The 24211-nt window shown below is 42.3% G+C and overlaps 1 protein-coding gene across 1 annotated transcript in view; it reads right to left on the reverse strand.

Annotated features, from left to right (window-relative positions):
• The window catches only part of LOC139381013 (phosphofructokinase, liver a), a 61131-nt gene extending 51641 nt beyond the window's left edge, over positions 1-9490 (reverse strand). The window contains exons 1-2 of the mRNA XM_071124243.1: positions 9255-9490; positions 70-143 (exon numbers count right to left, since the gene is read on the reverse strand). Coding sequence (XP_070980344.1) covers positions 70-143; positions 9255-9333 — 153 coding nt within the window. The 5' untranslated portion in view covers positions 9334-9490. The remainder of the gene's footprint in view (positions 1-69; positions 144-9254) is intronic.
• Between the last annotated feature and the right edge of the window lie 14721 nt (positions 9491-24211).

Genomic DNA, 24211 nt, shown 5'->3' on the forward strand with positions numbered 1-24211 from the left:
CACAGGGTAATGAACGATGTGTTTTAAAACTGGTGTGTTGTAAAATAGATGGTGATTGGATAATAGTACCTCATATACGAGATACATCTTGGCTCCAACAAATATCCCCATCCGGGTCACAGCGCGGACAGCTGCATTCATTCCTGGATATCAGAGGGTCAGATTACAAACTGCAATAACAAATACATCTGTCATACTATAGATTTCTTTGATCATATATTGTTTAATATCGGGGTGCAGGTAGCCTAGTGGTCAGAGCGTTGGGCCAGTAATGAGGCCATGCTCATAAAAAATGTCTATACTCGTCATTTAAAAAAATATTGTATTAACCTTTTATTTAACTACGCAAGTCAGTTAAGAACAAATTCTTATTTACGATGACATTATCTGTCAGTGCAGCTTTTGAGTCAACATGTTGAAATGTAAGTTACTGGAATCTGGCTTACTGTGAGGTCAATAACTCAATTACATCTGGCTTACTGCGAGGTCAATAACTCAATTACATCTGGCTTACTGTGAGGTCAATAACTCAATTACATCTGGCTTACTGTGAGGTCAATAACTCAATTACATCTGGCTTACTGTGAGGTCAATAACTCAATTACATCTGGCTTACTGTGAGGTCAATAACTCAATTACATCTGGCTTACTGTGAGGTCAATAACTCTGAATTATATCATCATGTGCTAACAAAATGTTCTATAGTAATAGCAAGCTAACCAAATTTACCTCCGTCCTTCTCATCTTGGCACTCTCACCCTCAGGGAATGAGCAGTCACCCCAATGCGCGCCGGAATATAATTTCTTTGTATGAATCAAAAACGACTCTGGGAAACCATTTCGACGGCTTCCTAAAGTCCCACCGTTTACAGAACTGCTGGTTTTAGGCAGCATTAAAAAGGCAGGGCAGTCCGGGGCTCATGTTTGGAGTATTGCAGTGTAGTTTGTTTTACACCATCCCAGCAGGGCAGAGACAAAATCATTCGGGCCTAAAACCCCAGAAAGCCCAGGTCAGGTGACGTCAATGACAAGCTAGTGTGAAAGTGAAAAAAATTAAACAAAATATTATAGGTCGACCGATTAATCGGAATGGCCGATTAATTAGGGCCGATTTCAAGTTTTCATAACAAATCGTAATCGGCATTTTTGGACACCGATTATGACCGATTACATTGCACTCGACGAGGAGACTGCGTGGCAGGCTGACTACCGGTAATGCGAGTGCAGCAAGGAGCCAAGGTAAGGTGCTAGCTAGCATTAAACTTATCTTATAAAAAAAACATCAATCTTAACATAATCACTAGTTAACTACACATGGTTGATGATATTACTAGTTGATCTAGCTTGCGGTGCCTGTTAATTTATCATTGAATCACAGCCTACTTCGCCAAACGGGTGATTTAACAAGCGCATTCGCAAAAAAAGCACTGTCGTTGCACCAATGTGTACCTAACCATAAACATCAACACCTTTCTTAAAATCAATACTCAAGTATATATTTTTAAACATGCATATTTAGTTAATATTGCCTGCTAACATGAATTTGCCAGAATTTTACGTAATTATGACATAACATTGAAGGTTGTGCAATGTAACAGGAATATTTAGACTTAAGGATGCCACCCGTTAGATAAAATATGGAACGGTTCCGTATTTCACTGAAAGAATAAATGTCTTGTTTTCGAGATGATAGTTTCCGGATTCGACCATATTAATGACCCAAGGCTTGTATTTCTGTGTGTTATTATGTTATAATTAGGTCTATGATTTGATATTTGATAGAGCAGTCTGATTGAGCGGTGGTAGGCAGCAGCAGGCTCGTAAGCATTTATTCAAACAGCACTTTTGTGCGTTTGCCAGCAGCTCTTCACTGTGCTTCAAGCATTGAGCCGTTTATGACTTCAAGCCTATCAACTCCGTAGCTAGTTAGCGGTGGTGCGCGCTAATAGCGTTTCAATCGGTGACGTCACTCGCTCTGAGACCAAGGGCCGCGGCTTTTGTGGAGCGATGGGTAATGATGCTTCGAGGGTAGCTGTTGTCGATGTGTTCCTGGTTCGAGCCCAGGTAGGGGCGAGGAGAGGGACGGAAGCTATACTGTTACACTGGCAATACTAAAGTGCCTATAAGGACATCCAATAGTCAAAGGTATATGAAATACAAATGGTATAGAGAGAAACAGTCTTATAATAACAACAACCTAAAACTTCTTACCCGGGAATATTGAAGACTCATGTTAAAAGGAACCACCAGCTTTCATATGTTCTCATGTTCTGAGCAAGGAACTTAAACGTTAGCTTTTTTACATAGCACATATTGCACTTTTACTTTCTTCTCCAACACTGTGTTTTTGCATTATTTAAACCAAATGGAACATCTTTCATTATTTATGTGAGACTACAAAGATTTTATTTATGTATTATATGAAGTGAACTGAATGACCAATTTTGGTTTATGTTGCAATTGTCATTATTACAAATAAATAAATACATTTAAAAAAATATTGGCCGATTAATCAGCTTTTTTTGGTCCTCCAATAATCAGTTTCGGTATCGGCGTTGAAAAATCATAATCGGTCGACCTCTACAAAATATAGCTAGCTCTCTCTTGCTCTCTTTCTGCTGCTTCTCCTTGTTAAAAACTGTTCAACTATTGTCTCTCGCTCTCTCTCCGAGTCAACTACTACCTGTTATATACACTGCAGTGCTAGCTAGCTGTAGTTTATGCTTTCAGTACTAGATTCATTCTGTGATCTTTTGATTGGGTGGACAACATGTCAGTTCATGCTGCAAGAAATCTGATAGGTTGAAGGATGTCCTCCGGAAGTTGTTATAATTACTGTGTAAGTCTATGGAAGGGGTTGAGAAACATGAGGCTCCTAGGTTTTGTATTGAAGTCAATGTACCCACAGGAGGACGGAAAATAGCTGTCCTCCAGCTACAGAGAGTGCTGTCTTCGCTGCAAACCAGTTATTTGTTGACATTAACATATTTAGTAAAGTTTAATCTAAAAAGCCTAACTTTAAGGTTTCACTAATTCACTAAGGCAACCTGCCTAACTCACATCCGTAGCCATGAAGTGCTTTGAGAAGCTGATAATGGCTCATATCAAAACCCATTATCCCAGAAACCTTAGACCCACTCCAATTTGCATACCGCCCAAACAGATCCACAGATGATGCAATCTCTATTGCACTCCACACTGCCCTTTCCCACCTGGACAAAAGGAACACCTATGTGAGATTGCTATTCATTGACTACAGCTCAGCGTTCAACACCATAGTGCCCTCAAAGCTCATCACTAAGCTAAGGATCCTGGGACTAAATACCTCCCTCTGCACTGGATCCTGGACTTCCTGACGGGCCACCACCAGGTGGTGAGGGTAGGTAGCAACACATCTGCCACACTGGTCCTCATCACTGGTGCCCCTCAGGGTGCGTGCTCAGTCCCCTCCTGTACTCCCTGTTCATCCATGAATGCATGGCCACGCACACCATCATTAAGTTTGCAGACGACACAGCGCAAACCACTGCTTTTAATCAGGGCAGGTGACCAGAAACATGACCGAATACAAACAGTGTAGCTATTCCCTCCGCAAGGCAATCAAACAAGCTAAGCGGCAGTATAGAGACAAAGTAGAGTCGCAATTCAACGGCTCAGACACGAGGTATGTGGCAGGGTCTACAGTCAATCACGGATTACAAAAAGAAAACCAGCCCTGTCGCGGACAGGATGTCTTGCTCCCAGACAGACTAAACAACTTCTTTGCTCGCTTTGAGGACAATACAGTACCACTGACACGGCCCGCTACAAAACCTGCGGGCTCTCCTTCCCTGCAGCCGACGTGAGCAAAACATTTAAACGTGTTAACCCTCGCAAGGCTGCAGGCCAAGACGGCATCCCTAACCGCGTCCTCAGAGCATGCACAGACCAGCTGGCTGGTGTGTTTACGGACATATTCAATCAATCCTTATCCCAGTCTGCTGTTCCCACATACTTCAAGAGGGCCACAATTGTTCCTGTTCCCAAGAAAGCTAAAGTAAATGAGCTAAATGACTATCGCCCGCCCCGTAGCACTCACCTCCGTCATCATGAAGTGCTTTGAGAGACTAGTCAAGGACCATATCACCTCCACCCTACCTGACACCCTAGACCCACTCCAATTTGCTTACCGCCCCAATAGTTCCACAGATAACGCACACTGCCCTATCCCATCTGGACAAGAGGAATACCTGTGAGAATGCTGTTCATCATCTACAGCTAAGCATTTAACACCATAGTTCCCTCCAAACTCGTCATCAAGCTCGAGACCCTGGGTCTTGACCCCGCCCTGTGCAACTGGGTCCTGGACTTCCTGACGGGCCGCCCCCAGGTGGTGAGGGTGGGTAACAACATCTCCACCCCGCTGATCCTCAACACTGGGGCCCCACAAGGGTGCGTTCTGAGCCCTCTCCTGTACTCCCTGTTCACCCACGACTGCGTGGCCATGTAAGCCTCCAACTCAATCATCAAGTTTGCTGACGACACTACAGTGGTAGGCTTGATTACCACGAATGACGAGACGGCCTAAAGGGAGGAGGTGAGGGCCCTCGGAGTGTGGCGTCAGGAAAATAACCTCACACTCAACGTCAACAAAACAAAGGAGATGATCGTGGACTTCAGGAAACAACAGAGGGAGCATCCCCCTATCCACATCGACAGGACAGTAGTGGAGAGGGTAGAAAGTTATGTTCCTCAGCGTACACATCACGGACAAACTGAAATGATCCAACCACGCAAACAGCGTGGTGAAGAAGGCGCAGCAGCGGCTTGTCACCAAAAGCACTCACAAACTTTTACAGATGCACAATCGAGAGCATCCTGTCGGGCTGTATCACAGCCTGGTACTGCAACACAACTGTAAGGCTCTCCACTCTGCCCACAACTGTAAGGCTCTCCAGAGGGTAGTGAGGTCTGCAAAATGCATCACCGGGGGAAACTACCTGCCCTCCAGGACTACCTGCCCTCCTACACCACCCGATGTCACAGGAAGGCCAAAAAGATCATCGAGGACAACAACCACCCAAGACACTGCCTGTTCACCCCGCTATTTAAAAAAATATATGTATATATATTTTACCTTTATTTAACCAGGCAAGTCAGTTGATTAAGAAGAAATTCATAATTTCAATGACGGCCTAGGAATAGTGGGTTAACTGCCTTGTTCAGGGGCAGAATGACAGATTTGTACCTTGTCAGCTCGGGGAACTTGCAACCTTTCAGTTATTATTCCAATGCTCTAACCACTAGGCTACCCTGCCGCCCCCGCTATCATCCAGAAGGCGAGGTCAGTACAGGTGCATCAAAGCTGGGACCGAGAGACTGAAAAACAGCTTCTATCTCAAGGCCATCAGACTGTTAAACAGCCACCACTAACATTGAGTGGCTGCTGCCAACATACTGACTCAACTTCAGCCACTTTAATAATGGAAAAATTGATGTAATAAATGTATCACTAGCCACTTTAAACAACGCCACTTCATATAATGTTTACATACCCTACATTACTCATCTCATATGTATATATTGTACTCTATACCATCTACTGCATCTTGCCTATGCCGTTCTATACCATCACTCATTCATATATATATATATATATATATATATATATTTTTTTTTTTTATATACATATTCTTATTCATTCCTTTACACTTGTGTGTATAAGGTAGTTGTTGTGAAATTGTTAGGTTAGATTACCTGTTGGATATTACTGCATTGTCGGAACTAGAAGCACAAGCATTTCGCTACACTCGCATTAACATCTGCTAACCTTTGTATGTGACAAAAAAACATTTGATTTGATTTGATTTGATAGGCCTGATCACCGACATCAACGAGACATCCTATAGGGAGAAAGTCAGAGACCTGGCAGGGTGGTGCCAGAATAACAACCTATCCCTCAATGTAACCAAGACTAAGGAGATTATTGTGGACTACAGGAAAAGAGGACTGAGCACGCCCCCATTCTCATCGACGAGGCTGTAGTGCGGGCAGGTTGAGAGCTTCAAGTTCCTTGGTGTCCACATCACCAACAAACTAGAATGGTCCAAACACACCAAGACAATCGTGAAGAGGGCACGACAAAGCCTATTCCCCCTCAGGAGACTGAAAAGATTTGGCATGGGTCCTCAGATCCTCAAAAGGTTCTACAGCTGCAACACCGAGAGCATCCTGACTGCTGACAGTCAGGATGCAACTGCTCGGCCTCCGACCACAAGGCACTACAGAGGGTAGTGCATACGGCCCAGTACATCACTGGGGCCAAGCTTCCAGGACCTCTATACCAGGCGGTGTCAGAGAAAGTCCCTAAAAATTGTCAAAGACCCCAGCCACCCCAGTCATAGACTGTTCTCTCTACCACCGCATGGCAAGCGGTAGAGGAGTGCCAAGTCTAGGACAAAAAGGCTTCTCAACAGTTTTAACCCCAAACCAAAAGACTCAAGAACAGGTAGTCAAATGGCTACCCATTGTGTCCCGCCACGCCCCAACCCCTCTTTTACGCTACTGCTACTCTCTGATTATCATATATGCATAGTCACTTTAACCATATCTACATGTACATACTACCTCAATCAGCCTGACTAACCGGTGCCTGTATATAGCCTCCCTACTGTATATAGCCTCTCTACTGTATATACAGTGGAGCAAAAAAGTATTTAGTCAGCCACCAATTGTGCAAGTTCTCCCACTTAAAAAGACGAGAGAGGCCTGTAATTTTCATCAAGGGTACACTTCAACTATGACAGACAAAATGAGAAAAAAAATCCAGAAAATCACATTGTAGGATTTTTAATGAATTTATTTGCAAATTATGGTGGAAAATAAGTATTTGGTCACCTACAAACAAGCAAGATTTCTGGCTCTCACAGACCTGTAACTTCTTCTTTAAGAGGCTCCTTTGTCCTCCACTCGTTACCTGTATTAATGGCACCTGTTTGAACTTGTTATCAGTATAAAAGACACCTGTCCACAACCTCAAACAGTCACACCCCAAACTCCACTATGGCCAAGACCAAAGAGCTGTCAAATGACACCAGAAACACAATTGTAGACCTGCACCAGGCTGGGAAGACTGAATCTGCAATAGGTAAGCAGCTTGGTTTGAAGAAATCAACTGTGGGAGCAATTATTAGGAAATGGAAGACATACAAGACCACTGATAATCTCCCTCGATCTGGGGCTCCATGCAAGATCTCACCCCGTGGGGTCAAAATGATCATAAGAACAGTGAGCAAAAATCCCAGAACCACACGGGGGGACCTAGTGAATTATCTGCAGAGAGCTGGGACCAAAGTAACGAAGCCTACCATCAGTAACACACTACGCCGCCAGGGACTCAAATCCTGCAGTGCCAGACGTGTCCCCCTACTTAAGCCAGTACATGTCCAGGCCCGTCTGAAGTTTGCTAGAGAGCATTTGGATGATCCAGAAGAAGATTGGGAGAATGTCATATGGTCAGATGAAACCAAAATAGAACTTTTTGGTAAAAACTCAACTCGTCGTGTTTGGAGGACAAAGAATGAGTTGCATCCAAAGATGCATCCAAAGAACACCATACCTACTGTGAGGCATGGGGGTGGAAACATCATGCTTTGGGGCTGTTTTTCTGCAAAGGGACCAGGACGACTGATCCGTGTAAAGGAAAGAATGAATGGGGCCATGTATCGTGAGATTTTGAGTGAAAACCTCCTTCCATCAGCAAGGGCATTGAAGACGAAACGTGGCTGGGTCTTTCAGCATGACAATGATCCCAAACACACCGCTCGGGCAACGAAGGAGTGGCTTCGTAAGAAGCATTTCAAGGTCCTGGAGTGGCCTAGCCAGTCTCCAGATCTCAACCCCATAGAAAATCTTTGGAGGGAGTTGAAGGTCTGTGTTGCCCAGCAACAAAACATCACTGCTCTAGAGGAGATCTATTATTGACCACTGTTATTGACTACTTATTTTCCACCATAATTTGCAAATAAATTCATTAAAAATCCTACAATGTGATTTTCTGGATTTTTTTTCTCATTTTGTCTGTCATAGTTGAAGTGTACCTATGATGAAAATTACAGGCCTCTCTCATCTTTTAAGTGGAAGAACTTGCACAATTGGTGGCTGACTAAATACTTTTTTGCCCCACTGTAGCCTCTCTACTGTATATAGCCTCCCTACTGTATACAGCCTCCCTACTGTATACAGCCCCTCTACTGTATATAGCCTCTCTACTGTATACAGCCCCTCTACTGTATATAGCCCCTCTACTGTATATAGCCCCTCTACTGTATATAGCCTCACTACTGTATACAGCCTCACTACTGTATACAGCCTCACTACTGTATACAGCCTCCCTACTGTATACAGCCTCCCTACTGTATACAGCCCCTCTACTGTATATAGCCCCTCTACTGTATATAGCCCCTCTACTGTACACAGCCTCGCTACTGTATACAGCCTCGCTACTGTCATTTTTCACTCTCTTTTTGAATTGTTTAGTTATCGATTGTTCACTTAATACGTTTTTTTTACTTAAAATTGAATTGTTGGTTAGAGTCTGAAATTCACTGAGTAGGATGGTCCTCCACTGTTTAGTTCTGTAGTAGGCTGAGTCTGTAACCTTAACGGTCCCTGATCAAACATGCAAAGGTAATGCAATGAATGGCTCCTCCTCTCTTCTACCTGATATCCTGCACGTATGGCCCAATACACACACACGTAGACGTAGATGCGCTAATGGGGGTGCGCTTGTTTAGCTCGCCCGGTGCGAAATGTTGCCAGAGTTGACACTTTTCACAGCATTATATTAGTCCTAAACATGAAATTCGCCAACCCGGCGTACAGAGTGATCTCAATCAAGCGCACCTTCGGTTTTAGCAGCGCTTCCACAAACATTTTGCAAACTGATTATATTAAAACGATCGACGGATGAAGACACACAACCAGAAGATTACGACTTTTACAACATTATAAGTGGAACGAGTCATTTCTGTCAAAATGCACGAAAACACATGTATTGGATAACATTATCAAGCCCTCGTTCTTTCCTTTAGCTGTCAAAACCCCATGTCAACAACTCGCGTAAAATAAAAGTAGTTTAAAATAATGATCAAAGTCAAATAACTAGCAGTTAACATATGACCGACGACCTGTAGGGATTATGCAACTAACACAACGTAGCCCTAGTTGATAAATAGCTGGACAGATGTTTGTCCCTTCCCCTAATCATCCCGTACCTTGTGCATCTCCGCCACTTGTCAACAAGGCGATAGCTTTCCCAGCGCCGGTCATCTTCAGTCTCTCTAAATCCGACATGTTGGCAGCGGTGGAATACGGATCAACCTCGACTGGAGAAATTCTGTCAAATAATAACTCTTCTCGTTAAAATACAAGTTACAAGCTCATGCAGCAAGTACTGTGGGTGACTTTCCTTGTGTTGGCTGACCGTCTATTGAAATGACTCCGCCCCAACAAGATTTCACAATATGGGAAGGTGTGGTCGTCTTTCTGATAGCCTCCTCCTCCTCCTCCTCCTTCTTCTTCGATGAGGTTTAACGGTGGTTGGCATCCAACAAATGTTGCATTACCGCCACTCACTAGACTGGAGTATAACTCCCTTCCACGTTGCTTGAAAATTAACATGAATAAATCAACAAATACCCTACCTTCTAACCCTACACTAAAACCCCCCACCCTACTCCACTATTTCAATACCCTACCATCTAATTATACACTAAAAGCCCTCACCCTACTCCACTATTTAAATACCCTACCATCTAACCCTACACTCACTAAACCCCCACCCTACTCCACTATTTAAATACCCTACCATCTAACCCTACACTAAAACCCCTGACCCTACTCCACTATTTAAATACCCTACCTTCTAACCCTACACTAAAACCCCCCACCCTACTCCACTATTTAAATACCCTACCATCTAACCCTACACTAAAACCCCCCACCCTACTCCACTATTTAAATACCCTACCATCTAATTCTACACTAAAACCCCTCACCCTACTCCACTATTTAAATACCCTACCATCTAACCCTACACTCACTAAACCCCCACCCTACTCCACTATTTAAATACCCTACCATCTAACCCTACACTAAAACCCCTGACCCTACTCCACTATTTAAATACCCTACCATCTAACCCTACACTAAAACCCCCCACCCTACTCCACTATTTAAATACCCTACCATCTAACCCTACACTAAAACCCCCCACCCTACTCCACTATTTAAATACCCTACCTTCTAACCCTACACTAAAACCCCTCACCCTACTCCACTATTTAAATATCCTACCATCTAACCCTACAATAAAACCCCCCATCCTACTCCACTATTTAAATACCCTACCATCTAACCCTACACTAAAACCCCTGACCCTACTCCACTATTTAAATACCCTACCATCTAACCCTACACTAAAACCCCCCACCCTACTCCACTATTTAAATACCCTACCTTCTAACCCTACACTAAAACCCCTCACCCTACTCCACTATTTAAATTACCTACCATCTAACCCTACACTCACTAACAACCCCCCCACCCTACTCCACTATTTAAATACCCTACCATCTAACCCTACACTCACTAAACCCCTCACCCTACTCCACTATTTAAATACCCTACCATCTAACCCTACACTAAAACCCCCCACCCTACTCCACTATTTAAATACCCTACCATCTACCATCTAACCCTACACTAAAACCCCCCACCCTACTCCACTATTTAAATACCCTACCATCTACCATCTAACCCTACACTAAAACCCACCATCTTCCATGGTGTCCTCCCATGAACACCATTCTTGTTTAGTGTTTTACGTATCGTAGACTCGTCAACAGAGATGTTAGCATCTTCCAGATATTTCTGTAAGTCTTTAGCTGACCCTCTAGGATTCTTCTTAACCTCATTGAGCATTCTGCGCTGTGCTCTTGCAGTCATCTTTGCAGGATGGCCAGTCCTAGGGAGAGTAGCAACCGTGCTGAACTTTCTCCATTTATAGACAATTTGTCTTACCATGGACTGACTTTTAGAGATACTTTTGTAACCCTTTCCAGCTTTAAGCAAGGCAACGATTCTTAATCTTAGGTCTTCTGATATCTCTTTTGTTCGAGGCATGGTTCACATCAGGCAATGCTTCTTGTGAATAGCAAACTCACATTTTGTGAGTGTTTTTTATAGGGCAAGGCAACTCTAACCAATATCTCCAATCTCGTCTCATTGATTGGACTCCAGGTTAGCTGACTCCTGACTCCAATTAGCTTTTGGAGAAGTCATCAGCCTACACTGTGAATGTTTAAATTATGTATTCAATATAGACAAGAAAAATACAATAATTTGTGTGTTATTAGTTTAAGTACACTGTGTTTGTCTATTGTTGTGACTTAGATGAAGATCAGATCAAATTGCATGTCAAATTTATGCAGAAATCCAGGTAATTCCAAAGGGTTCACATACTTTTTCTTGCCACTGTATATAAAAATACAAATCACCACCCCATTAATTCTTCTGAATCACCACCCCATTAATTATTCTGAATCACCACCCCATTAATTCTTCTGAATCACCATCCCATTAATTCTTCTGAATCACCACCCCATCAATTCTTCTGAATCACCACCCCATTAATTCTTCTGAATCACCACCCCATTAATTCTTCTGAATCACCACCCCATTAATTCTTCTGAATCACCACCCCATCAATTCTTCTGAATCACCACCCCATTAATTATTCTGAATCACCACCCCATTAATTCTTCTGAATCACCACCCCATTAATTCTTCTGAATCACCACCCCATCAATTCTTCTGAATCACCACCCCATTAATTCTTCAGAATCACCACTCCATTAATTCTTCTGAATCACCACCCCATCAATTCTTCTGAATCACCACCCCATTAATTCTTCTGAATCACCACCCCATTAATTCTTCTGAATCACCACCCCATCAATTCTTCGGAATCACCACCCCATTAATTCTTCTGAATCACCACCCCATTAATTATTCTGAATCACCACCCCATTAATTCTTCTGAATCACCACCCAGTCAATTCTTCTACAGTAAAATCACCCATGTACCTCTCGCCACCACAACATCTATTTTCTGTGATTGACATTCCATTTCTGAGGTAACAGTTGATAACCACTGCTATGAACACTGTGGTGGCAGAATTTGATGCAAGTTAAATTGGAACGTCTCAAGGTTTATGCTCTGTTCTGTGTAGAACTGTGATGAACTGCATTACAAAGCCTCCGAAGCCTGTCATCTGTCTGCAGCCTAACACAAGGCCACCCTGAAACCACAAATGGATCCGCCAAAAGGCAAGAGTCCTGACATTTAATCCCAGTACAAATTCCCTGTCTTAGGTCAGTTAGGATCACCACTTTATTTTAAGAATGTGAAATGTCAGAAAAATAGTAGAGAGAATGATTTATTTCAGCTTTTATTTCTTTCATCACATTCCCAGTGGGTCAAGAGTTTACACACTCAATTAGTATTTGGTAGCATTGCCTTTCAATTGTTTAACTTGGGTCAAACATTTCAGGTAGCCTTCCACAAGCTTCCCACAATAAGTTGGGTGAATTTTGGCCCATTCCTCCTGACAGAGCTGGTGTAACTGAGACAGGTTTGTAGGCCTTCTTGCTCGCACATGTTTTTTCAGTTCTGCCCACACATTTTCTATAGGATTGAGGTTAGGGCTTTGTGATGGCCACTCCAATACCTTGACTTTGTTGTCCTTAAGCCATTTCACCACAACTTTGGAAGTATGCTTGGGGTCATTGTCCATTTGGAAGACCCATTTGCGACCAAGCTTTAACTTCCTGACTGATGTCTTGAGATGTTGCTTTAATATATCCACATAATTTTCCTACCTCATGATGCCATCTATTTTGTGAAGTGCACCAGACCCTCCTGCAGCAAAGTACCCCCACAACATGATGCTGCCACCCCCGTGCTTCATGGTTGGGATGGTGTTATTCAGCTTGCAAGCCTCCCCCTTTTTCCTCCAAACATAACGATGGTCGTTATGACCAAACAGTTCTATTTTTGTTTCATCAGACCAGAGGACATTTAAGTATCTTTGTCCCCATGTGAAGTTGCAAACCGTAGTCTGGCTTTTTTATGGTGGTTTTGGAGCAGTGGCTTCTTCCTTGCTGAGTGGCCTTTCAGGTTATGTCGATATAGGACTAGTTTTTCTGTGGAAATAGATACTTTTGTTTACTGCATGTTTCCTCCAGCATCTTCACAAGGTCCTTTGCTGTTGTTCTGGGATTGATTTGCACTTTTTGCACCAAAGTACGGTGTTTATACTTGCGTACTATTGTTTGTACAGATGAACGTGGTACCTTCAGGCGTTTGGAAATCGCTCCCAAGGTCTTGGCTGATTTATTTTGATTTTCCCATGATGTCAAGCAAAGAGGCATTGAGTTTGAAGGTAGGCCTTGAAATAAATCCACAGGTACACCTCCAATTGACCCAAATGATGTCAATTAGCCTATCAGAAGCCTCTAAAGCCATGACATAATTTTCTGGAATTTTCCAAGCTGTTTAAAAGCACAGTCAACTTAGTGTATGTAAACTTCTGACCCACTGGAATTGTGATACGGTGAATTTTAAGTGAAATAATCTGTCTGTAAACAATTGTTGGAAAAATGACTTGTGTCATGCACAAAGTAGATGTCCTAACTGACTTGCCAAAACTATAGTGTGTTAACAAGAAATGTGTGGAGTGTTTGAAAAACGAGTTTTAATGACTCCAACCTAAGTGTATGTAAACATCCGACTTCAACTGTATCTATGTTAATGGTTATTTTACTTTTTCAACAAAAAAATGTGACTAGATACATTTGTATTGGAAATGTGCAATAAATATGAAATTATATAATATAGCCTACCAGACTTATAAACAAGATGAGTTTATACTTCAGTATGGTTACATGTGATTATTGTGGATAGTCAGATTAATATAACAGTTTGATTAAAACATTTACATGCTTTGCAATAACTATTTCCATAATAATCCTGTTTACATGGACACATCTGAAATCAGGCTGCCTGATGGCAATATGATGAATAAAGAAAATCGACAATCAAAATAAACTTTCTACCCTATAAAGTTCTACCCTATAAAGTTCTACCCTATAAAGTCCTACCCTATAAAGTCCTACCCTATAAAGTCCTACCCTATAAAGTTCTACCCTATAAAGTTCTACCCTATAAAGTTCTACCCTATAAAGTTCTACCCTATAAAGGACATATAGTTTGTTTGTGAAAGCTACTTCTATGACATTCATGTGTTCTGAACTCACTTCACTCGTGCTAAAGAGCAAGGCTCAGCTGGTGCCAGCACATGTCAGATCAAATACACAGCTGGAACACCGATTAAGGTGTTTACATGTCCTAATAATTTGAAAGATTGTTCAGAAAACCAGTTGTTTTAATCGGTGCTTTGATTTTGACCTTACACACGATTAAGATAAGCAGAGTGAGGTGTTTACATGACTAATGCTATAATCTGCCTACTGTCATAATCAGTGTAAACGTCTCCAGGATATATGATGTCATCAAAACATCAACTACACAGTTCTATTGGTTCCTGAATATATTACATCTTTACAATAAAGACAATAAACTCACAGAAATACTGAAGAGGACAAGACATTAGTGGTCAGAAAAGAGATGTGTCACAGCGTGTTTGGTGCAGTACATCAGTGTTTATTCCATGCAGCTATTTGTTTTGATTTTATTATTCTTCCTGGTTCCCATTGCACTGTACACTGGATTATATAGGAAATTGACAGGATTGGTTGATCATAGTGCCATTCAAAAGGAGAAGAAGGAAGAAGGCGGGACAACAAAACAACACGTGTTGGGCGAGTTGAGAAGAATGATTACAGCTAAAGACACTGACACAGAAACTCAGGGGTAAGTCACCTGTAATTTGGGGACAGAGAGACAGAAGGACATTGAAAGAAAGAGAGAAAAAAACATGAGTCTGATTAACCTATATATAAATAGACCTAATAAAGTGTTTTTAAACCTGCTCTGCTCTGAAGCCCATTTGTTGTACCTACTACAGAACTGTCACTGTTCAATCCAAGCCGCATATCTGCATACCGTGGTAATTACACTATTGTAAACATTTACTGTCTTGAGCCGTGATTTAAAGGCTGTGAAATTCAACCATGATATACTACATGACCAAAAGTATGTGGACACCTTTTTGTCGAACATCTCATTCCAAAATCATGAAAAGCAAACCCTTTGCTGCTATAACAGCCTCCACTCTTCTGGGAAGGCTTTCCACTAGATGTTGGAACATTTCTGAGGGGACTTGCTTCCATTCAGCCACCAGAGCATGAGTGAGGTCGGACACTGATGTTCGGACGATTAGGCCAGGCTCGCAGTTGGCGTTCCAATTCATCCCAACGGTGCTCGATGGGGTTGAGGTCAGGGCTCTGTGAAGGCCGGTCAAGTTCTTCCACACAGATCTCGACAAACCCTTTCTGTAAGGACCTCGCTTTGTGCACTGGGGCATTAACTGAAACAGAAAAGTGCCTTCCCCAAACTTGCCTAGTTAAATATAGGTTAAATTCTACAAATAACATAAAAACTGTTGCCGCAAAGTTGGAAGCACAGAATCGTCTAGAATGTCATTGTATGTTTTGTATGTTGCAGCATTAAGATTTCCCTTCACTGGAACTAAGGGGCTTAGCTCGAAGCGTGAAAAACAGCCCCAGACCATTATTCCTCCTCCACCAAACTTTACAGTCGGCACTATGCATTCGGGCAAGTATCTCTTTCCTGGCATCCGCCAAACCCAGATTCGTCCATCGGACTGTGGTGAAGCGTTTCCACTGCTCCAGAGTCTAATGGCAGCGAGCGTCACACCACTCCAGCCGACACTTGGCATTGCGCATGGTGATCTTAGGCTTGTGTGCGGCTGCTCGGCCATGGAAACCCATTTCATGAAGCTCCTGACACACAGTTATTGTGCTGATGTTGCTTCCAGAGGCAGTTTGGAACTTGGTAGTGAGTGTTACAAATAAGGACAGACCATTTTTACGCACTTCATCATTGGAAAGGTGGCATCCTATGACGGTGCCACGTTGAAAGTCACTGAGCTCTTCAGTAAGCTGGGAATGTTTGTCTAAGGAGATTGCATGGCAGTGTGCTTGATTTTATACACCTGTCAGCAACGGGCGTGGCTGAAATAGCCGAATCCACTAATTTGAAGGCGTGTCCACATACTTTTTGGCTATGTAGCGTATGTGACTTCAACAGCAAGTGTTATATTGTAGGCTCTAGATAGAATGATGGACAGAAAATTCTGACAAACCATGGCAGCAGGCAGGCAGCAGGCGACATGGGTCAGCATAGTGCTGGTTCTAGTTAAGATATACAGTAGAGAACAGGAAGGCTGGATACTACTTCCTCCTGAAGGTTCCTAATCAGACAGACTCAGACTCATGACTAACCCTAACCCCAGACTACTGACTAACCCCAGACTACTGACTAACCCCAGACTACTGACTAACCCCAGACTACTGACTAACCCCAGACTCATGTCAGACAGATGATTATGTTGTAATAGATCCAACAGAGCCATACTATATGTATAACCATGTATATATGGCTCTGGTTCCCAGCAGCTGCCAATAGAGGTATAATACTAGAGAGATAGTTAGGTTCAGCAGCTGCCAATAGAGGTATAATACTAGAGAGATAGTTAGGTTCAGCAGATAATACTAGAGAGATAGTTAGGTTCAGCAGCTGCCAATAGACAGATAATACTAGAGAGATAGTTAGGTTCAGCAGCTGCCAATAGACAGATAATACTAGAGAGATAGTTAGGTTCAGCAGATAATACTAGAGAGATAGTTAGGTTCAGCAGCTGCCAATAGACAGATAATACTAGAGAGATAGTTAGGTTCAGCAGATAATACTAGAGAGATAGTTAGGTTCAGCAGCTGCCAATAGAGGTATAATACTAGAGAGATAGTTAGGTTCAGCAGCTGCCAATAGACAGATAATACCAGAGAGATAGTTAGGTTCAGCAGCTGCCAATAGACAGATAATACTAGAGAGATAGTTGGGTTTAGCAGCTGCCAATAGACAGATAATACTAGAGAGATAGTTAGGCTCTTCAACCGTACCCACCCAAGACCGATCAACAAAATGTTTGTTTTTTTAGATCCAAAGAATTATGACATTAATAACACCTTTCATCACTCAGCGTGTTTTCTGTCCAATTATAATAATAATAATAATAATAATAGGATAAAGACAACCAATCATTCTAAAGCTTCCTGAAATTAAAAGAAGTAAACTCTCCTGGAGAGGTCATCCAGAATGAGTGAATAATCATGGAGGCCAGCTACAAAAAAAGACAAATGATATGAAAACATTCCAAACGTTGTACTTCACAGGACTCAGCAAGACATTGTTAACAGAACATAACATCGTGGTCTGATTCAACTGAGAACAATACACATTGAAGGAGGAAGGTGTGGAACAAAACACAACAGCCACTTGGACCCAGTGGTCGATGACTAAATGGTACCCTAGTCCCTAAATTGTCCCAATGGGCCCTGGTCAAAAGTAGTGCACTATAAAGGGAATAGGGTGCCATTTGAGACGCAAGAGTCTATACTGGTATTCCACATCTTCATCCATAGGATTGATCGATCCATCAATTCTCACATCATTACCGTCACCCCAGTCAGCTCATCAGGGACAGTGGCCCATAGCTGAGGCTCTGACCCTGGTCATGTGACAGGGGTCACAACATACTACGGGTCAGAGTTCATACAGCATTAGTCGATGGTTTATCCACAGACAGACAGGACAGGACAGGAGGAGTAGCTACCAGAGTCATGTGTTTAGATAGTTAGGACATTGAGGTTTTTGCATTATGAAGCATTTACATGACACTAAAATCAATTATACCATGGCATTGTTGAATACTCGTTTCTGGTTGGCTTGAAGGGCATTCTAGAGTGTGTATTATTTCCCAATAACACATGGTATATCAGCACGGTAGAATTCAATGGCTATAGTTACATTTTTTAACATGTTTTGTTTGAGCTGCATTTGAAAGAAAATGTGGAATTGATTAAACAGTTTTGGTATTGTTGAATTAGATTTTCATAATAACAAGCTAGGACTGACGTTTTGGTTAGACTAACAAGTCTGTTTGTTACCCCGGCAACTACTGTAGCTACAGTATCTAGTAGATTGATGTTAAACCTTTCTTTAATTGAACTTTTCTTTAACTAGGCAAGTCAGTTAAGAACTAATTCTTATTTGTAGGGACTAGGATACCAGTTAGCCATTGACCACTGGGTCCTGACAAGCGTCTGTTCTGTCCCTACACTGGCCAATTGTGCACCACCCTATGGGACTTCCAATCATGGGCCAGATGGGATACAGCCTGGATTGGAACCCGGGACTGTAGTGACACCTCTTGCACTGAGATGCAGTGCCTTAGACCGCTGCGCCACTCGGGAGCCCTAAATGAACACATTTTTAGCGGCAAAAGTTAAATTATAGCCATGGTATAAAAGGGATAATCAACTCAGGACTCTATGCGGTATTTGGACATAATGCAACTCCTTGGAAGATCCGTTCCACTCTGCCACACCTTCCACGCCGCTCAATATTCACCAGAGACCCTCGTTGATTATCCCTTACATCATTCCATATGGCAGCCATGGTGGCACACCATGGGCAATATTGACCAATAGCAGATCATAGCATTTTTATTAATAATTGTAAAGCCAGACTCGGTATGTCCTAAATAAAATGTCACTTTTTTTATGTTTAATAAATCTAGAAATGTATAGATTAATTTGCCATTTGGATCCCTTCAAAGTAATACAAATGAAAGTTTTACGAATTATAACTACAGCAACTTATTGATCAGGTCAGATTTCTCCAGTAATTATGATGCATTAGGGTTATTGATCAGGTCAGATTTCTCCAGTAATTATGATGCATTAGGGTTATTGATCAGGTCAGATTTCTCCAGTAATTATGATGCATTAGGGTTATTGATCAGGTCAGATTTCTCCAGTAATTATGATGCATTAGGGTTATTGATCAGGTCAGATTTCTCCAGTAATTATGATGCATTAGGGTTATTGATCAGGTCAGATTTCTCCAGTAATTATGATGCATTAGGGTTATTGATCAGGTCAGATTTCTCCAGCTAATTATGATGCATTAGGGTTATTGATCAGGTCAGATTTCTCCAGTAATTATGATGCATTAGGGTTATTGATCAGGTCAGATTTCTCCAGTAATTATGATGCATTAGGGTTATTGATCAGGTCAGATTTCTCCAGCTAATTATGATGCATTAGGCTTATTGATCAGGTCAGATTTCTCCAGCTAATTATGATGCATTAGGCTTATTGATCAGGTCAGATTTCTCCAGACAATTATGATGCATTAGTGTTATTGATCAGGTCAGATTTCTCCAGTAATTATGATGCATTAGTGTTATTGATCAGGTCAGATTTATCCAGTAATTATGATGCATTAGGGTTATTGATCAGGTCAGATTTCTCCAATAATTATGATGCATTAGGGTTATTGATCAGGTCAGATTTCTCCAGTAATTATGATGCATTAGGGTTATTGATCAGGTCAGATTTATCCAGTAATTATGATGCATTAGGGTTATTGATCAGGTCAGATTTCTCCAATAATTATGATGCATTAGGGTTATTGATCAGGTCAGATTTCTACAGCTAATTATGATGCATTAGGGTTATTGATCTGGTCAGATTTCTCCAGTAATTATGATGCATTAGGCTTATTGATCATTTGTTCTATCAGGTTCAATCTGTCCGTCTACATCCACGATTACAGCAGCACATTAACATATCTAGCTATATCCCTCTCAGTACAAACAAGACTCATGAATGAGAGTTGAGTGATACAGAATAAACTGCAATCTGAGGTGCAGTTAACTCAAATGAACTTATCCTCTGCAGCAGAGGTAACTCTGGGTCTTCCTTTCCTGTGGCGGTCCTCATGAGAGCCAGTTTCATCATAGCGCTTGATGGTTTCTGCGACTGCACTTGAAACTTTCAAAGTTCTTGAAATTCTCCGGATTGACTGACCTTCATGTCTTAAAGTAATGATGGACTGTCAACGTGGTCTTTTTCCAAATAGTGCTATCTTCGATATACCCACCCTACCTTGTCACAACACAACTGATTGGCTCAAACGCATTAACTTTTAACAAGCCACACCTGTTAATTGAAATGCATTCCAGGTGACTGCCTCATGAAGCTGGTTGAGAGAATGCCAAGAGTGTGCAAAGCTGTCATCAAGGCAAAGGGTGGCTACTTTGAAAATCTAAAATGTAAAATATATTTTGATTTGTTTAAAATTTTTTGGTTACTACATGATTCCATATGTGTTATTTCATAGTTTTGATGTCTTCACTATTATTCTACAAGACAAACCCTGGAATGCAAGATCGAATCCCCGAGCTGACAAGGTACAAAATATGTCGTTCTGCCCCTGAACAAGGCAGTTAACCCACTGTTCCTAGGCTGTCATTGAAAATAAGAATTTGTTCTTAACTGATTTGCCTAGTTAAATAAAGGTTAAATAAAAAATGGAGGCTGGCCCAGCTGTCTGATACTGACTAGTATAGAGTGGCTGGCCCAGCTGTCTGATACTGACTAGTATAGAGTGGCTGGCCCAGCTGTCTGATACTGACTAGTATAGAGTGGCTGGCCCAGCTGTCTGATACTGACTAGTATAGAGTGGCTGGCCCAGCTGTCTGATACTGACTAGTATAGAGTGGCTGGCCCAGCTGTCTGATACTGACTAGTATAGAGTGGCTGGCCCAGCTGTCTGATACTGACTAGTATAGAGTGGCTGGCCCAGCTGTCTGATACTGACTAGTATAGAGTGGCTGGCCCAGCTGTCTGATACTGACTAGTATAGAGTGGCTGGCCCAGCTGTCTGATACTGACTAGTATAGAGTGGCTGGCCCAGCTGTCTGATACTGACTAGTATAGAGTGGCTGGCCCAGCTGTCTGATATTGACTAGTATAGAGTGGCTGGCCCAGCTGTCTGATACTGACTAGTATAGAGAGTTTTTAGCCTTTCTATGGAGTTTTTCCTAGCCACCGTGCTTCTACACCTGCATTGCTTGCTGTTTAGGGTTTTAGGCTGGGTTTCTGTACAGTACTTTGAAATATCAGCTGATGTACGAAGGGCTATATAAATACATTTGATTTGATTATAGAGTGGCTGGCCCAGCTGTCTGATACCTGTTTATTTTTTACATGATGTCTTGTCTGGGTTTGTTTACATGATGTATTGCCTGGGTTTGTTTACATGATGTATTGTCTGGGTTTGTTTACATGATGTCTTGTCTGGGTTTGTTTACATGATGTGTTGTCTGGGTTTGTTTACATGATGTATTGCCTGGGTTTGTTTACATGATGTATTGCCTGGGTTTGTTTACATTATGTATTGCCTGGGTTTGTTTACATGATGTCTTGTCTGGGTTTGTTTACATGATGTATTGCCTGGGTTTGTTTACATGATGTATTGCCTGGGTTTGTTTACATGATGTATTGCCTGGGTTTGTTTACATGATGTATTGCCTGGGTTTGTTTACATGATGTATTGCCTGGGTTTGTTTACATGATGTATTGCCTGGGTTTGTTTACATGATGTGTTGTCTGGGTTTGTTTACATGATGTATTGCCTGGGTTTGTTTACATTATGTATTGCTTGGGTTTGTTTACATGATGTATTGCCTGGGTTTGTTTTGTCGCCCCAAAAGTTTCATATTTCATAATCACAAATGACGTCAAGGAGACTTACTGAGTCTGAACGTCCTGAATTAAAATTAGAATCCAAATGATGGTTATGAATGGATAAATAGAATGCTCAATGGCAGCAACATGGCGCCCGTTCTAAAAGCTGGCCCAACTCTCTCTGTATATGGCTCTGCTAGCTACTGACATTTAGATGAGGTTGCATCAGACCAAGAGCAGCAGTCTGTTCTGTGGTCTCGGTGTCTCTGCCTTGTTTTCCTGATTTGAAATGTGAGCCATCTGATCTCCATTCATTTCATTTCAGACGATGTTTCATACAGATGTTTGACTTAACTTAACTTAACTGGCCATAATCTAAAAATATAAACAAGTTTTACACAGACACTGAAACACATACAGGGGTAACATGATTCTAGTGTTACCAGTTACACAAGATGCAGTATCCCTTTTAAAAGAGGACGACACAAACAGAGTGTCACTAGCACTAAGGAAGACTGCGAGGAGATGAGAAAAATGATCATCCTTTCTGACGGCTGGTCTTCTAAATTATAAAAGGAATGCGTCCCAAATGGCGCCCTATTCCCTATATACTGTTGACCAGTGGCACTATATAGGGCATAGGGCGCCATATTGGGATGCAGGTATGGGAATGGAGCCGGCTATGAAACAACGCTATGTAATACAAGGCAACATAACCCACTGTACCTGGAGCCATCCAGTAGACATTAGATTGTTACAGTACAGAAAACCAAAACAACACTCTATCTTCAACTGAAAACCTGAGCATCAAACCTGCAAAGGCAATAAGTACTTTACCAAGTTGGTGTCATTTATGAAAACGATTTACTGTTTAAAAATATAGCTATTTTAAAAGCCTGTCTGTCTGCCACTAACTATATGTCCAGCCGTCTAGACAGTGGTTCCATTCAGTTTGGTGTCTGACTGTGCCTCTACTCTCCCCTCTGTAACACCATTCAGTCTGGTGTCTGACTGGTCCTCTGTCAGACCATTCAGTTTCGTGTCTACTCTCCCCTCTGTCAGACCATTCAGTCTGGTGTCTGACTGGTCCTCTACTCTCCCCTCTGTCAGACCATTCAGTCTGGTGTCAACTCTCCCCTCTGTCAGACCATTCAGTCTGGTGTCTGACTGGTCCTCTACTCTCCCCTCTGTCAGACCATTCAGTCTGGTGTCTGACTGGTCCTCTACTCTCCCCCCTGTCAGACCATTCAGTCTGGTGTCTACTCTCCCCTCTGTCAGACCATTCAGTCTGGTGTCTACTCTCCCCTCTGTCAGACCATTCAGTCTGGTGTCTGACCGTGCCTCTACTCTCCCCTCTGTCAGACCATTCAGTTTGGTGTCTACTCTCCCCTCTGTCAGACCATTCAGTCTGGTGTCTGACTGTGCCTCTACTCTCCCCTCTGTCAGACCATTCAGTCTGGTGTCTACTCTCCCCCCTGTAACACCATTCAGTCTGGTGTCTACTCTCCCCTCTGTCAGACCATTCAGTCTGGTGTCTGACTGTGCCTCTACTCTCCCCTCTGTCATACCATTCAGTCTGGTGTCTGACTGTGCCTCTACTCTCCCCTCTGTCAGACCATTCAGTCTGGTGTCTATTCTCCCCCCTGTAACACCATTCAGTCTGGTGTCTGACTGGTCCTCTGTCAGACAATAACATAGCGTAACAAGCACCAATGCCCGATGAACAACCTTGCTGAAAGACATGGAACAAACGGAGACTCAGGGGGCCTGATAAAACTGGGGTACTGCACCTCAGTGGCAACTATGTTCCACCTATCTATCTACCTAGTTATTACACCAACTTCACTCCAACATTTCTACCTCGTCCACTGTACCATTCAACAACATATAACACGATATTGGCCCACGCGGAACAACACACATCAGAGATACTACATGATGACGTTATAGGTCCAGTCTTGGTCCAGAAAGAGCATCCTGAGCAGGAGACAGAGAGTACAGTACCATAACATCACAGTGCACGAGGGTGTTGAGACATACAGGTGCTACGACTTGACTTGATGCAGGAGAGCGAGATTGGATACTTGGTTATGGAGGATTCTCTGGAGCCAGGTCGAACTGGCTGGGTTGGGAGAGAACTAAAATGCTCTTGTGCTTTTCTGCTCTTTTTGAGTCATGCAGACTTCTGGGTAGTCTGTCCTTACAAGCCAAACAGACATGCTAAGGTGGTGCAGTTCTGCTGCAGGGATCCATTTCAACACAGATGGTTTGTTGGGAGATAGTTGATACAACGTTGGTTGTGAACAAGTACCTGGGCTTGAGGAGACGAGATCTCCTGATGCTCAGGATCCTTCAATTCAAAGTCCCGTTA

This window comes from Oncorhynchus clarkii, chromosome 22 (assembly GCF_045791955.1).
Source record: "Oncorhynchus clarkii lewisi isolate Uvic-CL-2024 chromosome 22, UVic_Ocla_1.0, whole genome shotgun sequence".
Classification (NCBI taxonomy): domain Eukaryota; kingdom Metazoa; phylum Chordata; class Actinopteri; order Salmoniformes; family Salmonidae; genus Oncorhynchus; species Oncorhynchus clarkii.